This window comes from Sus scrofa, chromosome 6, assembly GCF_000003025.6.
Source record: "Sus scrofa isolate TJ Tabasco breed Duroc chromosome 6, Sscrofa11.1, whole genome shotgun sequence".
Lineage (NCBI taxonomy): Eukaryota > Metazoa > Chordata > Mammalia > Artiodactyla > Suidae > Sus > Sus scrofa.
Genome location: NC_010448.4, coordinates 91,629,661 through 91,645,322, shown reverse-complemented (window position 1 = coordinate 91,645,322; position 15,662 = coordinate 91,629,661). Strand labels below are relative to the sequence as shown.

The 15,662-nt window shown below is 47.9% G+C and overlaps 1 protein-coding gene across 3 annotated transcripts in view; it reads left to right on the top strand.

Annotated features, from left to right (window-relative positions):
- The window catches only part of KIAA0319L (KIAA0319 like), a 117,127-nt gene extending 102,468 nt beyond the window's left edge, over positions 1-14,659 (top strand). For all 3 annotated transcript variants that reach the window (XM_021095912.1, XM_021095911.1, XM_021095913.1), the window contains exons 17-21: positions 5,309-5,451; positions 6,281-6,403; positions 6,974-7,064; positions 8,507-8,598; positions 13,412-14,659. In XM_021095912.1, the coding sequence (XP_020951571.1) occupies positions 5,309-5,451; positions 6,281-6,403; positions 6,974-7,064; positions 8,507-8,598; positions 13,412-13,599 (637 nt within the window). In that variant the 3' untranslated portion in view covers positions 13,600-14,659. The remainder of the gene's footprint in view (positions 1-5,308; positions 5,452-6,280; positions 6,404-6,973; positions 7,065-8,506; positions 8,599-13,411) is intronic.

The following is a 15,662-nucleotide window of genomic DNA, read 5'->3' as shown; positions in this document are numbered from 1 at the left end:
CTCTTTACTTCCACAAGTGATAAATCCTTCCTTCTCCCCATGTTTGGCTCAGTTGTGTCTTTTGGTTCAACACCAACCATGAAGAAAACCCAGTTTTTTGGGTAACACTGTTGTGGAGCCACAGAGGCAAGGGCAGTTAATTCTTCCAGGAAGCTTGGGGTTGAGGTAGTTCAAAGATTTTCCAAAAGTAAAACTTGCACTGATCAAGCATAGAAGGACTAAGCAAATTCAGAATAGGGGAACAGCATGAACAGTGTTCCTGTGGTGTGAAAGCATAGGGTTTCCTCTGGAAGAAGTGAGTTCAGAGTACTTATCGGGCCCTAGGATATGGTAGAGGATAAGGCTGGCCCTGAGAATGCTTATAAGCAAGCCAGGCAGTTTAGGTTTAATGGTTTGGGTGGGAGGACTCAAGCTTTTTTGTTTTTGCTTTTGTTTTTAGGACCACACCTGTGGCATAAAGAATTTCCCAGGCTAGGGGTTGAATTGGAGCTACAGCTGCCAGCCTACGCCACAACCACAGCAAAGCCAGATCTGAGCCACGTCTGTGACCTGCACCACGGCTCTCTGCAACGCCAGAATCCACTGAGCGAGGCCAGGGATTGAACCTGCATCCTCATGGATACTAGTTGGATTTGTTTCCACTGTGCCACAGTGGGAACTCCTCAAGTTTCTTTTCTATATGTGAAGTTTTTATTTATTTATTTATTTTTTGTAGCAAGGCTGTTAGATTTTTTTGTTTGTTTTTAAAGAGAGATCTGTAGTGTGGAGACTAAAATAGGGAGAGGCCAAAGGCTGGGAGACCAATCAGGAAGCTTTTGGACTAGTAAAAAGGTGATTATACCTAAATGAGGTAGTGGCAGTAGAAATGTCGGAGAGAAGAGGAAATTGAAAGAAATTAAGAGGTAGAACAGTAGGATGTGGTGACCCTTTGGGAATGAAGGTAAGTGAAACCTCAAATATGAGAATTTTTGGAGTTCCCGTTGTGGTTTAGCGGTAAATGAATCTGACTAGCATCCATGAGGATGCAGGTTCAATCCCTGACCTCATTCAGTGGGTTAAGGATCCAGCATTGCCGTGAGCTGTGGTGTAGGCTGGCAGCTACAGCTCCAGTTCAACCCCTAGCCTTGGAACCTCCATATGCTATGGGTGTGGCCCTAAAAAAAAGGAAAAAAAAAAGTGAGGATTTTTGTTTGGCTGCCTGGATAGATGGTGGATGCCATTAACTGAGATTAGGGATAGAGAAGAAACTAGTTTCAAAGAAAAGATAATGAGTTCGGTTTTCACTGTTGGATTTGAGGTGTCTTATGGTTACATGGGGCAATCAGGTAGTAGCGAGTATAGGCCGGAATGTGAGCAGGAAGCAAAAGCCAGAGATGGGGAGTAACTACATACAGGCAGGAGTTACAGCCGTGAGGATGGATAAGTCACACGGGGAGAGTGTCAAGAGGGTTGAGGACAGAGCTCTGGAGAACATCCGTATTTTAAGGAGGAGGCAAAGGAAGAAAGGCCAGCAAAGGAAACTAAGAAACAGCAGTCAGAGAGGTGGGAGAAGAACAAGGTAGGAGTGGTCTGCTGAAAGTTAAGGGACAAGCTGGCAGTAGGGGGGCTGCCAAAGGATTCAGGTGCTAGAGACAGGTGGGGTGAAGACACAAAACAGGCTTTTGGGGAGTTCCCTGGTGGCCTTGTGGGTTAAGGAATCGGCATTGTCACTGCCGTGGCTTGGGTTGCTGCTGTGGCGTGGGTTTGATCCTGGCCCAGGAACTTCCACATGCCACAGGCACAGCCAAAAAGAAAAAACAGGCTTTTGGGTTTGTGAGTGGTAGATCATCAGAACAAAAATGAAAGCATATTACTTAGATAGTAGGAGCAGATTTTTTTCATGGTTTGAGGATCCAGAAAGAGGTATAACACCTCTTTGAAGAGGTTGGTGCTGAAAACAATAAAGGAGATAAGTTCAAAGAACACCTTTTGAAGATGAGAAATACTGGGACATTTTTATAGACTGAGGGTAAGGTGCAGAGGAAAAGCAGACGGTGGAGACTGGGGAGGCGGGTTATAAATGGAGGGAGGTCTGGGGCACTGGCTTTGGAAGAGCAGGAGCACCGCATTCTCTGGACGTAGGAAGTGAGGGAAGATATGCTATTATGAGTGAATCTATAGGTGGAGAAGATGAAATTTGTGAGTGTTGGTACCCATGTCCTGGTTTTTTTGTTGTTGTTTTTTTCTGAAAGTGGAGGCAAGGCCATCGGCTTTAAGGTGAGAGTGAGGTGGGCAGGCTGAGGAAGATGGTAAAGGTTGGGAACAGCAGCTCCAGGAAAGAATGCTGGCTTTGAGCAATGTTGGAGTCTCAGCTAGAGTTAGAGACATGAGGTGAGAGCAGTGATTCCCAGCTCTAGCTGCATAATAGAATCGCCTGGAGCTTTTATGAACTTGCCATTACCCAAGCCTCACTTCGACAGACTTTGATTCAGTTGGTCTGGAGTGAGGTTTTAAAAACTCCCCAGGTTGGGAGTTCCCTTGGCGGCTCAGCTGTTAACAGATTTGACTGAGATCCATGAGGATGCGGGTTTGATCCCTGCCCACGCTCAGTGGCCTAGGAATCTGGTGTTGCCGTGAGTTGTGGTGTAGGTCACAGACTCAGCTTGGATCTGGCATTGTTGTGGTTGTGGCATGGGCCAGCAGCTGTAGCTCTGATTTGACCCCTAGCTTGGGAACTTCCATATGCGGTGGGTACGGCCCTAAAAAGCAAAAATAAAATAAAGTAAAATAAAAATAAAAACTCCCCAGGTGGAGTTCCCATGGTGGCGCAGCAGAAATGAATCTGACTAGGAACCATAAGGTTTTGGGTTTGATCCCTGGCCTCACTCAGGGTGTTAAGGATGTGGTGTCGCTGTGAGCTGTGGTGTAGGTCGCAGACGTGGCTCGGATCTGGTGTTGCTATGGCCGTGGCATAGGCCACCAGCTGTAGCTCCGATTTGACCCCTTGCCAGGGAACCTCCATATGCCATGGGTGCAGCCCTAAAAAGCAAAAAAACAAAACAAAACCAAAAAACAAAACAAACCCTCCCCAGGTGAATCTAACATGCAGTCGGGGTTCAGTGGATCAGAGACAGCACGATGACTGGGACTTGCTTTTTAAGCTCTGCTTAGCAGCCTAGGAGCAGGACTAGGGAAGATGGCTGCTGGGATCCATCCAAGCTGGTGGGAATTGGCTGGGACAAAGCAATGGAAAGACATTAGCGAGAGTGCAGGTAAGAGCATTGTAAGAGGGGTTTGTTTTCAGACTTGCTATGACTATCTCTGGATCATGAAGAAGAGAGAAGCAGCAGTGACTCTGGGTTTCCGGCTTAGTTGAGGAATTTGGGAGGAGGATATGCTCGGAGGAGATAGTGTATTACAGTGGGAAGGAGCATGGGCCTCACACCAGGCAGACCTTGCTTCTGAGCCCTGTTCTGTTAGTGGGAGCACTGACACCAAGACAGAGCACAGGTTATTGTACTTCTCTGAACCCATTCTTCATTTGTAAAAATGCTAGCACCCATTTTATAAGATTTTGTTGAAGCTTACATAAGATGATGTTTGTATAGTCCCTACCATATAATGAGTTAGTGGTTATTCTAGTTTATTTTGAAACATGTTGGCATGTGTGGAATATCTGGGGTAGATATTCTACCAAGCATTTGCAGATACAGATTTGGCCACTCTGGAGGGACATGGGGAGAGGAGATAAAGATTTGAGTGTCTTTTGTATATAGAAATTGAAACAGTAAGCATGGATTAGTTATGGCTAGGAGAAAATAATGAGAAATGGACCACAAATCTTTTATGGAAAAAGTTTGGTTTTTGATCCTGGAATTTGTAATTGCACTGTTAGTCTCACTGTGCAGTAAGCTTTTAAAAGTCTTTATGACAGGGCTTCTCAAACTTTTATGTCAATCTACCCATAGAAAATAATGCTGTTTATATCATTTGGGACAATTTTATTGGAAGCAACTGGTCCAGGGCCTCTGGGATACCCAAGTCCCCTGCAGCCACCCAGTGTGCTATGGGGAGCAGTGTATGTGGCACAGCTATAAACCCAGTGTGACCCACTGATTGGGAAAATTCTTTTTGTGACACCAACCTGGAGTCACGAAGCAGGCTGCTGCAAATGGAGGCCAAGGCATAGAGAACAGAATTTGTGCCACCCAGGAGTGAGTTCACACATGGTCTACCTTGGGTGGAAGTTGACAGTCAGAAAGCAAACAGATTCTGGGCATGAAACAACATAATCTTGCACCAGTTGTACCATTGTATAGGGTCTTTCTCGTTGCTGTCATAATAGTGATCACTTTGGTTATGTTTCGACCTATGGATAATGCTTTGATGCTATCCAACAGTTTACATTTCTCAAAGCACTGTGGTTTTGCTTACAAATAACCCAGGCACAAACCCAATAGCACCACACCCTTAGCTGTTAAAAGGCTGACATTGTGATAGAACATGATGTAGGATAATGAAAAAAGGAATATGTGTGTGTGTGTGTATGTGTGTGTGTGTGTGTGTGTGTGTGTGTGTATAATGTTTATATATGTTTATATATATAAAAAAATTGGGTCACTTTGCTGTACAGCAGAAATTGACAGAACATTGTAAATCAACTATGATAAAAAAATAAAAATCTTAAAAACAGCTGACAACAGGGATGTACTCGTAGGCAAATCTCCATTTTTATGATCTCAGTTACCGATTTGGAATAGGCCTTCTTTTTCTTTTGGGCCACACCCACGGCATATGGAGGTTCCCAGGCTAGGGGTCTACCCTACAGCTGCCAACCTACGCCATAGCCACAGCAACGCCAGATCCGAGCCACGTCTTCGACCTATACCACAGCTCACGGCAATGCCGGATCCTTATCCACTGCGCAAGGCCAGGGATTGAACCTGCAACCCCATGGTTCCTAGTCAGTTTCATTTCCCCTTTGCCATAATGGGAACTCTTGAAATAGGTCTTCTTGTTAGCTGGGGCAGCTTAGGGCTTTTCCAAAGGCATAGTCTCTGGAGTTGGACATATCAGGGTTGGGATCTGGCTCTGCCATAATTAACTGTGTGACCTTGGGCAAGTTTCTTAACCCCTCTGAGCCCCAGTATTGTCCTCTGTAAAATGGGGGTGATGCTGATAACCCCTTTCTCACCAGCTTACTGTGAGAGAAAGTGTATAATGCTTAGCACGGTGTCTGGCACAAACAGAAGGTACTTATTAGCAAATGGTAGCTACTGCTTTTGTGTTGACAGCTTCAGCTCATTCATACTGTTGCATGTCTCTGCAGCACCAAGATGGTATTTTTTGTTCAAAACGAGCCTCCTCACCAGATCTTCAAAGGCCATGAGGTGGCAGCGATGCTCAAGAGTGAGCTGCAGAAGCAAAAGGCAGACTTTCTGATATTCAGAGCCCTGGAAATCAATACTGTCAGTGAGTAATTCTGGGAAGTTGGGAATGAGAACTTAGCCACTGCCCCAGCTCACCTGTTCGTCCCTGCTGTCCTTGGGCTTCATTTCCTGTTCTCCAAGAACAAGAAGATAATCACTTAACTTCGCTACCCTTATCATGAAGGAATCTTGACTCATTGCAGAGGTTCTAAACCTGGGCCTCTGGGTTAGCATTCAGAGGAACCGTGAGTTTGAATTGGAAAAAAATTACGTCTTTGTTTTCATGAACCTCTATATTCATTGTTTCCTTCAGTCATGAATGTAGGCAACAAACTACAGTAGTATTAACACAACGTGCGACTTTAAGGCAATAGAAATCTCAGATAATTTTGTATCCTACTACATGACGAAATAGCATTTTTACTCATCACTACTTCAAAATTATGACAGTTGTTAGGCCCACTTCTAGATCTTAATATTTTAATATAGACACATATATTATTAAAATTTTATATTCCTAAGTACTTTAAAAACATGTTCAATATAACTGTTTTCTTCTGTGATACTGTGTATTTTTTTTTGGCAATTAAATTATTCAGAGGAGGGCGTCTACCAGACATGGAAGATTAGAAACTGCTGATATGGAGAAACAAGTAAAACCAGTGTGGAGCCTTTCTGATTGTTCCTGTTTTATCCCACCGTGATAATAATGGGTACTGTTCCCAGCTGTGAAAGCTCTTGGGGCAGGTCTCCAGGACATGTCATCACAGGCCATCGAGCAGGGGGTCCCTTCACACTTCATGGGCACTGGAAGCTGGTTGTTCCCCGGCTCTGACTTCTGTTGACTTTTTCTCCTTTCCTTCTGCTTCCAGCCTGCCAGTTGAACTGTTCTGACCATGGCCACTGTGATTCATTCACCAAACGCTGTATCTGTGACCCTTTCTGGATGGAGAATTTCATCAAGGTGCAGCTGAGGGATGGAGATAGCAACTGTGGTGAGTTTTCTGCTTGGCACTGTGCCAGCTGGTTTGGCACGGAGCGTGGCTCTGAGTTGAGTGGGTGGGTGTTGGTGTTTCCAAGGCAGATGAGCAAGTGAGAACTTGGTGTATTTTCTGTTTGCAGAGGACTTTTACTTCCTTCCTCCACACTTGCTCAAGGTTAGAGGAAAGCTCTGAAGCAGTTGTTTAAGAAGAAACACACTTAAATCAGACCAACTGCAAATTGCAGCCTAAATCAGACCAGCTGGAAGGCCTCCTGTCGCTTTGGAGTGCCTGTGTACCCAGCCCCATGCAAGCCCCCAGGTTTCTATTCCCTGCCTTCCCTCTGTTAAAGCTCCTTATAGCCTGCCCCACTGCTCCACGGTCTCAGAGCAACAGCTAGAAAGCTGGGGCTATTTGTAAGGTTTAAAGTTTCAGTTGCCTTCTACTCCAAGATCTCACCTTCCCTGGGGAGCCCTGGGGGCCTTTTTGTCTACAGAGTGAAGCCACCTCCTGCCCAGGGTGGACAGCCCAGACCTCCCTTCCAGCCCGTCTTCGCTGCCCTTACCATTCTGATTTTCTTGGCAGAGTGGAGTGTGTTATATGTCATCATCGCTTCCTTTGTCATCGTTGTTGCCTTGGGAATTCTGTCCTGGACTGTGATCTGTTGTTGTAAGAGGTAAGGTGAACTTGCGGTGGAAAGTCATTCGGGCTTCTGATCATATGTTCACTCATCAAAAGTGCTGAGTGTGCCCCCCACGTGATGGGTGCTGAGTCCTGGGCTTTCCCCCTTCCCATCACTGTTGGAGTGGCTTGGTCCACCTACGGCACGCACAGAAGAGCTCTCCTGGCCCTCTGACACTCCTGAGGGTAGACGCACACTCCTTCAGTTGAGTGGCTATCACTGCAGTGATTTGCAAGCTGGAAAACGTGGCAGGAGTGGGAGTGGCAGGATCTGGGGTTGGACCAGGCTCACATCTCCAGGGCGTATGGCCTTTAATACTTCACACCTCAGCCGCACCACGTTAGCACGTGGCTTAGTTTGTCTGCCTTCCTTCCGTTTGGGATTCCCGTGCATATGTGTTTTCACATAATGGTAGACTTAGGTTAGTCATGATTTAATAAGCCTTGCAGGTTTTTTCATTTAGTCTTCCTATCTAGTGTTATAATATTTAATGGTAACATATATTATGTTTTCATTATTAATAATAGGTGTCATTTCTGTGTTTACTGTGTGCCAAGCACCAGGATAACATTTTATATATTTTATAGGTAATAGCTTTTTTAATATGCATAGCAACCTTTTCTCATAGCTAAGGAAATGTAGGCTCAGGAAAATGGCATCACCTGTCTGTGGACACACAGTTAGTAGGTGGCATAGCTGGAGTTTAACCTGTAGCATAACCTCGCAATAAAAACTTAGAAAATTAAAAGAAATTTTAAAAATTACCACCAAGCTAAGACAGCTACCGCTAACAATATTGTTGACTTAATGCTTTCCTCCATCCCACACCCTTCAAGCGTAGGAGTTTTGTTTTATATATATATATATATATATATATATTTTTTTTTTTTTTTTCCCCCTCTCCTTTTTAGGGCCGCCCCTGTGGCACATGAAGGTTCCCTGGCTAGGGGTTGAATCAGAGCTACAGCTGTCAGCCTATACCACAGCCACAGCAACAGCAACCCGGGATCCGAGCCGCGTCTGCAATCTATACTGCAGCTCACCACGACACCGGATCCTCAACCCACTGAGCGAGGCCAGGGAGGAACCTGCGTCCTCATGGTTACTAGTCAGATTTATTTCCACTGAGCCACAGTGGGAACTCCTTTTCATTTATGCTTTTAACCAGTCTGTCCTTTATTTGCCACTGTGGGGTGGTAAGTCCATGATAATATAACCATGTTTTCCTTGCTTTTTTCCAAATTGGTAAGGAATATTTGAAGAACAAATCAGTTACCTCCCTCCCCAGCTGAGGAGAAAGGAGAAACAGCCTTTCCATTGAGTAGCGTCCCCTGAGCCAGGGCTGTACATGCAGTCTGGCCACCATGCTGTGGTGGGCTCCCTGAACCTCATACAGACCCTCTTTCCTAAGCAGGGGCGGGGATTGTGTTTTTCAGGCAAAAAGGAAAACCCAAGAGAAAAAGCAAGTACAAGATCCTGGATGCCACGGATCAGGAAAGCCTAGAATTGAAGCCAACCTCCCGAGCAGGTAGTGGCCCTGGGAACTGGGAGCATGGGTGTCTAGATTGGTGCTCTCTCCCTGAAGAGCCACCGTCATCACCAGTCCCCTCTTAAATGTGTTGCTAACAGCTCCTTGTGCTGGAAAAGCCTCTTGTTCCCTCCCTGATAAGGCCTGAGGGCCAGCTTTGCCCTGTGCTGGACAAGCTGCCTACTGGACAAGCTCACTTCCCAGCATTCCTTTCACTGTGCTGAGGGGCTAGGCCTCTTGCTTTGCTTTTCCTGCTCATTCCTCTCAGAGCTCCTGCCTGCAGTTCATCTTCTCACGCTGCCCCTGAGTCAGGCTCAGAGACCGTGGTCCCTTACACTTGACCAGTGTGTCCTTTCTGGGCAGACAGCAAGGTGAGGCAGCCAGTGTCTGTCAGGGGGCCTCCTTTCTAGCCAGCCTTCCTCTCCTAGCTTCCTCTCTCCAGTATCTGTCAGGTTCTATCACTGTCTTAGAACAGGTAGAGGGCAGATTTCCTGCTGGCTCCTGCTGTACTGGGCTCATCTGTCAAAAGAATTTCCAACTGCATGAGCAGTAAGATGGCTTTCAGTGATGGGGTTAGGAGGGGCCCCCTTCCTTACCTCAGCTTGGTCATTGGTGAGGTTCCCATTCATCGTGGATGCTGCAGGACAGGTCCTGTCTGCTTATGGGAGCTGGACTCTCTGTGGAGCTATTCCTAAACACCCTGCAAGTAGAACTAATCTTTATACAGAGTATTTATTAAACATTTCTCATACTTACCGCTTTGTACTAGGAGAGGCTGTAAGGGGACCATAGAGAGTTCTAAAACACAGGCTCTGCCCTCAGACTTCCACTCTAGTGAGGGAGAAAAGACATGTAAGAAGAGAAATGCTCATGGCAGCTGGCTCTGTCTTTCCCCGGGCAGCTTGGTTAGGGAACACTGTGGGGCGGTACCAGGAGGCGGGAGGCTGGCGAACCACAGAAGTGCAGCCAGAGCGTCCCACACAGGATACTGAGGATGAAGGGTGAAAACGAGGGTCCAGAGGGGGAAATGGGCATAGCATCCTGTACGTGGCAGCCAAGGTCATGTTTACGTTGCTCTGGCAAAGTTTCTCCACCCCTTGAAATCCTTCGGTGACTTAGGTTTGGTGAGGTAGACATGGCCTTGGTGACCTTACACCATTGTGCTTTCTGAGATCCTCTTCTTTGCTGATCTTTTTTCTTTATAAACAAATTATGTTCGTTCATATTTCTCTGGAGAAAGCATTTTATCATCCTTCCCATAACTTGCCAGTTGAAGTCATGCTCATCTCTCTCCCACATGTCTGTTTTGGTGATTCTCTCACTGTTATTATCAGCTGTGTTACTGTTTGTCCCCTTAGTAGTCAGTGAGGGCAAGGATTGTATCTTCTTCATCTGTGCATATGGATCAAGACCGCTGTGTATCAGGCCCTGTGCCAGACACTGGTAAGCCAGACAGACCTTGCTCTTGGAAAGCTTGTATCAGGCGGACCTTCAACAAACAAATTCACAAATACGCAAAATGTGGTAGTGGAATAACACTTAAGCTGAGACTCGGGCTGAGAGGAGTTAGGCATATACTCTGGGAAATAGCATACCAGGCAGAGGAGCAAAGCTGGTGAAGGGCTGGCTGCTGGGAGCAGCAGAGAGCATTTGAGGCAGAGCTTGGGCGAGTGGCACAAGGTTGGGCAGGCAAGCAAGAACCTTGCCATGAGTTTCTTCTAAGAATTGGGGAGCTGTGGGTAGTTTTCTTAAGGAGGTGAACAGTGTGATTAGATTTACATTTCAAAAAGACAACTGTGGCTGCTACTGAAGGAACTGGAGAGGCCAGAGTGAGTGAGAGATTGGATTAGAGTGTCCTCATGGTGGAGAGATGGTGAGGTAGGAGAGGCAGCTAGATTCCTGATACATTCTGAGGGAGGACTTGCTGAGGTTCATGATATGTGGTCCAAGGAGTGTGAGAGAAAAGGGAGAGGAAAGGATGGTCCCCAGCCTTCCGCCTCAAGCACCTGTGGATCAGGTGGCTTTATTTCCTGAGATGCAAAGGACTGGAGAGGAAACGCTGGCGAAGATCATTTAGTTTAGGACAGTTACGAATGGGGTTGGGGAAGTGAGGCTGGAAGATTGACAAGGATGGGGAGTTTGCAATATCATCAGCCGAAGGAGTTCAGTATTCATTATCGTGGTGATGAGGAGTGACGTCTTGAAAGTGTTGGCTGGACTTAAGTGGCTCAGCAGGTTAAGGGTCTGATGTCTCTGTGAGGATGTGGGTTTGATCCCTGGTTAGCCTCGCTGAGTGACTTAAGAATCTGGTGTTGCCGTCAGGTGCCATATAGGTCACAGATTCGGCTTGGATCTGGTGCTGCTGTGGCTGTGGTTTTCGCCTGCAGCTGTAGTTCCTGTTCAGCCCCTGGTCTGGTCTGGGAACTTCCATATGCTGCAGATGTGGCCGTAAAAAAATAAATTAATTAAAAAAATAAAGTGCTGACTTTGAAAAATAGTCTAGTAACTACATTTTAATCCATTGAAGAGATTACAGGTGGCGGCCAGCAAAGTGATTTTTGCCACCATCCAAGGTCAAGGCTGACTCCTGACCTGAGAGACTAGTAGCACTGTTGACAGAATTAGGACATACGGTGCAGTCTGGGTAAGAGGAGATGAATTAAATAGAACTCAATGGAACAGGACTGGAGGTAGTGACATAGGAATCTTCTCTGTGCTGGGGAAGGTCAGCACCACAAAAATGGGTCTGATCCCTTCTGGGAAGAGTGCTGAGGGATAAAGGAAGAGGCGCTGAGGTGAGGGAGCAGGGGTGTCATCAGAGAGCGGCCAGCAGACACTGGCATAGGAGAAGATGATAAGGAACTGATGACAGTGACAGCAGCGGTGATGACACTGGAGGAGTTTGTAGTCACCTAAAGTGCTGGAGTAGATGGTGAATGACAGCAGAAGTGACAGTGCAGTTTTCTTAGGGAGTAAGCAGGTGGTGAGGAAATGGAGGCCATCAACACTTAAAAGTCCTTTTAGAAGTTGAGCAGTGGTACGTGGGGTGCATGGGGTTCAAGAACAAATTTGCAGGCAGAGGTGCAGAAGGTCGAGGTGATGTTCCTGAGGAGGGAGGAAGGAGTGGAGAAAGGGGTTCCGATATGCTCCCGAGGTGGGAGGGAGGGAAAAGCTGGATGATGCTGCTGAGGGCTGGGAGGAAGAGCCTGGATGCAGCGCCGAGGACTTGTGAGAAAGGCGAGGAAGGAGGGAGGTGGCCGGCTGCACCGAGGTGATGCTGATGAGACGAGGGGAGGAGCATCAGCCCTTTTTTTGTGGGCAGTGTCTGGCTGAGAAGGCAGTGCATGTCCCCTTGGATCTAGTGTGAGTCTGACCAGGCCAGAAGCTCTTCCCCTTGTTCTGAGCTCTGTGTGGATTAGTTGGTGCCACCCAGAGCGGAGACACTGGTGGATGAGAATGGGTCGCAAGAAACTGAAGAATTACAGCTTGAAGAAGAGTAAATTTAGTGGGGCATGCTGGGTATGGAAGTGACCCGAGATGGACACTGTTTGCTGGGAGCCAGGATCAGCTGGAATAAAGAGTGACTAGGAGTGACTGAAGGCCGCCAGGCAGTGTGGGGATGCCCGCCCTCAGCAGATGTGGTTCACATTTAGCAGCTGTGGTTTTGGGTTTGGTTTGGTTTGGTTTTGCTGTTCTGTTGCTTTTCCAAAACTTTCTATTGAAGCATATTAGGTTGAACCATATAAAATTTTTGGTATTTAAGGGGTTCCCATTGTGGCTCAGCAGTAACAAATCCGACTAGGAACCATGAGGTTTAGGGTTCGATCCATGGCCTTGCTCAGTGGGTTAAGGATCCCGTGTTGCTGTGAGCTGTGGTATAGGCCGGCTGCTGTAGCTTCCATTTGACCCCTAGCCTGGGAACTTCCATATGCTGCAGATATGGCCCTAAGAAAAATTTACTGGTGTTTGACATTTCTCAATCTGTGGACATACCAGTTTTCTGTGGTTCAGTCTAATATGTATAGAAAATCATAAGCACAGCTTGATGGGGTTGACATGTGAATGTGCTCATGTAATCAGCCTCCAGTAGTGCCCCATGGGGCTTCCTTCCAGTCACTCCTTCACCCCAGTTTTACTTCTTACTTCTTGGAGTAGTTTATATAAATGGGATCATTGTGTTTGGCTCCTTTCATTCAGTATTACATTTACGACATTTATCTGTGTTGTTGGGTAGAGCAAGAGTTCAGCCATTCTCATTGCTGTTTAATTCCTGTTGTATGAATACATATATATATATATTTGTCCAGTATACTGTTGGCAGACGGTTGAGTTCTTTCCATTTCTAGCTATCACAGGGAGTGCTGCTGTGAACATTCTTGTCCGTGTCCTTTGGTGGACATGTGTATGGATTTCTGTTAGGTCATTCTCCAGAGCCTGAGTTCTTCTTATGCTTTCCTGCCTCCCACAGAACTCCACCCTGTGCAAAAAGGAAAATGATAAAACAATCCACATTTGAGAGAGAGGAAAGAGAATGTCATTGGGTGGCACTAACCAAAGCCAGTAGGTACTGGAGATAAAGAATCCGCATTGGAACCCTGCTCTCTTGGTCTCTAGTCCACAGTCTGTGGCTTCTCTGATGGGACTGTCCCATGTAGCCAGGACGGGGAGGACTCCGGAAGCCTCCTTCGCAGGAGAGGGCAGGAAGAGGACATGACTGTCCCTCTGCTCTGCTTCAGGCTGGGAGGAGGGCGCCGGGTGTGGCTCGAGGCAGAGAAGGTTTGTGCTCCTGACACTGGGTTCAACTCCCTTGCAGGCATCAAACAGAAGGGCCCAATGCTGAGCAGCAGCCTGATGCACTCGGAGTCCGAGCTGGACAGTGATGATGCCATCTTCACGTGGCCAGACCGAGAGAAGGGCAAACTCCTGCATGGTCAGAATGGCTCCGTGCCCAACGGGCAGACCCCGCTCAAGGCCAGGAGCCCACGGGAGGAGATCTTGTAGTCTCCGGGTCTGTCTCCTCAGGTTAGGGTCAGCAGTGCCAGTCTGCTTCTCATACCTCCCAAGTCTGAGGGCAGCTGCTGGTCACTCCACCCTAACACCTCAACCAGAGCTGCTGGTACTTGAATCTAGAGACATTCTCCAGGCACCCCGGAATGAAGCTGTGAACGAAGAGTTTTCCTCTTTAACCTGTCTGGTAGGTCCCCCCCAACGTCCTCACCTCAGGGCCACCTTTTTTCCAGCCTCTCCCCTGCTCCGAGGGCAGATGGTGCCAGCTCCTGGCCTCCTCTCCAGCTCCCTGTTGGCAGGGTTGCTGCTCCCAGGGCGACTGCACAGTGAGGCCTGGCTGTGTCCTCCACACCTGGGTACAGAACGAAGCACCACAGCCGTCTGGCTCCAAAAGCCTGCTTGCGGGCATGGTCTTTGTTCTCTTCTCGGGATGGAGTGTGCCTCTCGCTAGGCCCAGAGGTAGTGTCACCCTCTCCTCACCACTGAGACTGGACTGGTAGTCCCGTAACAGCCTGGCCCAGGATTCGGGGAGGGCTGGCTCTTTCAGGAATGGAGAGGGGCCCCTCTGGCTGCTGAGCTGATGTGTTAGAGCAGCCAGGCTGGACAGACTGCCACCCCCCTTCCTCCTGGCCATCCTGGTTGCTTCAGGGCTCAGGCCACCATGCCCTGTGCCCAGAGGAGACAGTCACAAACAGAATGGAAATGTTATGGCATGAGGGCGCATGTGTGTGAGTGTCCCACGGTGGTTTCCTCTCAGTCTGTCTCTGTGTCCCTTGCATGTGTGTGTGTGTGGGTGTGTGTTAGCGTGAGTGTGCATCAGCTCCTCCTAGGGCTCTTGGCTACTCACCAGGCAAACCTGACCTGGAAAGACTTCCAGCTCCTTGGAACAGAGACTTACTGAATCCATCTGGGCCTGTCACTGGTTCCTCAGCCATGGTATCTGGGTGTTGAGGAATGGGAGCTTTGGGAGAGTGGCTTTTTAAAAAGAAACTTACCGTTTATACTACTGCACTACTGTCTGTTGTGAGATGATTAAACATGGTATTTAATTGTACACATGCCTGCTGGGTATGCTGCTTTGTGCTCCATTGCTTACCTTACCACGGCTCCAGCCGTCTGTGCGTCCCTGTGACATGATGGCCTCTGGCAGAGAAGTCTTGGGCCTCGCATCAGAATGTGTGGTCAGTGTTGCTAGGATTCTGCCTCAGGGGCTGCCTGGCTGCTAAAGGAGTCACTGCCCTGGCTCCTGCCGGCCAGCTGCTGCTTGTGGCTTTGAGGGAGGAGGGTTTTCTGTCCTTTCTTCACCCCTTTTGTGAACACAAAATTGATACACACACGAAGCCCCCAACCCAGTGGACAGGCTGGGGCTACAGTGTCTCAACAGCCAGGGTGACCTTTAGGGGCCCTGACAAATCAAGTCCTTTTCTGGAACACACAGAGATTACATCTCAAGCCTTCTGCACAGTATGGGCAGAAGAACGGAGTTCCGTCTTTGGCCCTGACCCTTTAGAAACTTCTGTGTTGACACCACGCCCCCCCGCTACCCGCCCCTGTCCCTCTTTCCATCTGCTGGCCAGATGCAGTGACCACTCAGGAGACTCTAAGGCCATGGTAGAGACACACACAAGGGGAAGGGAGCCTGGTCCCTAAACCACCATGTAGAAGAGCTGCTCTACCAGAATGGTCAGTGGGCTGTGACAAGAGAAATAAGCTTCATTGTGTTAGCCAGTGCATTTTTCTTTAAAGTAATGGCTTGCGTTAAGATTGTGTGACAGCCATGTGGGCCGCAGGAGGGGCCGTACAGTTCTAGGTCACATGTTCTCTCTTCTTTCTCTGAAGAGCATTCATTCGGATCCTCCCTTAGGATAGGGCACCCTGCTTGGGGATCCGGCGTCAGGTGTATGTTTACCTGCAGTGTGTGGTCTGGGCGTTGAGGGCCTGGAGAGGAAGAAGCAGCAACAAGCTGAAACTCCTAGATCTCTGTGTGGGGGAACTTCCCACCTGACTGTTGACAGGCGGTATCTCAGCTGTTACTATATCTAGTAGCCCAGAAAACT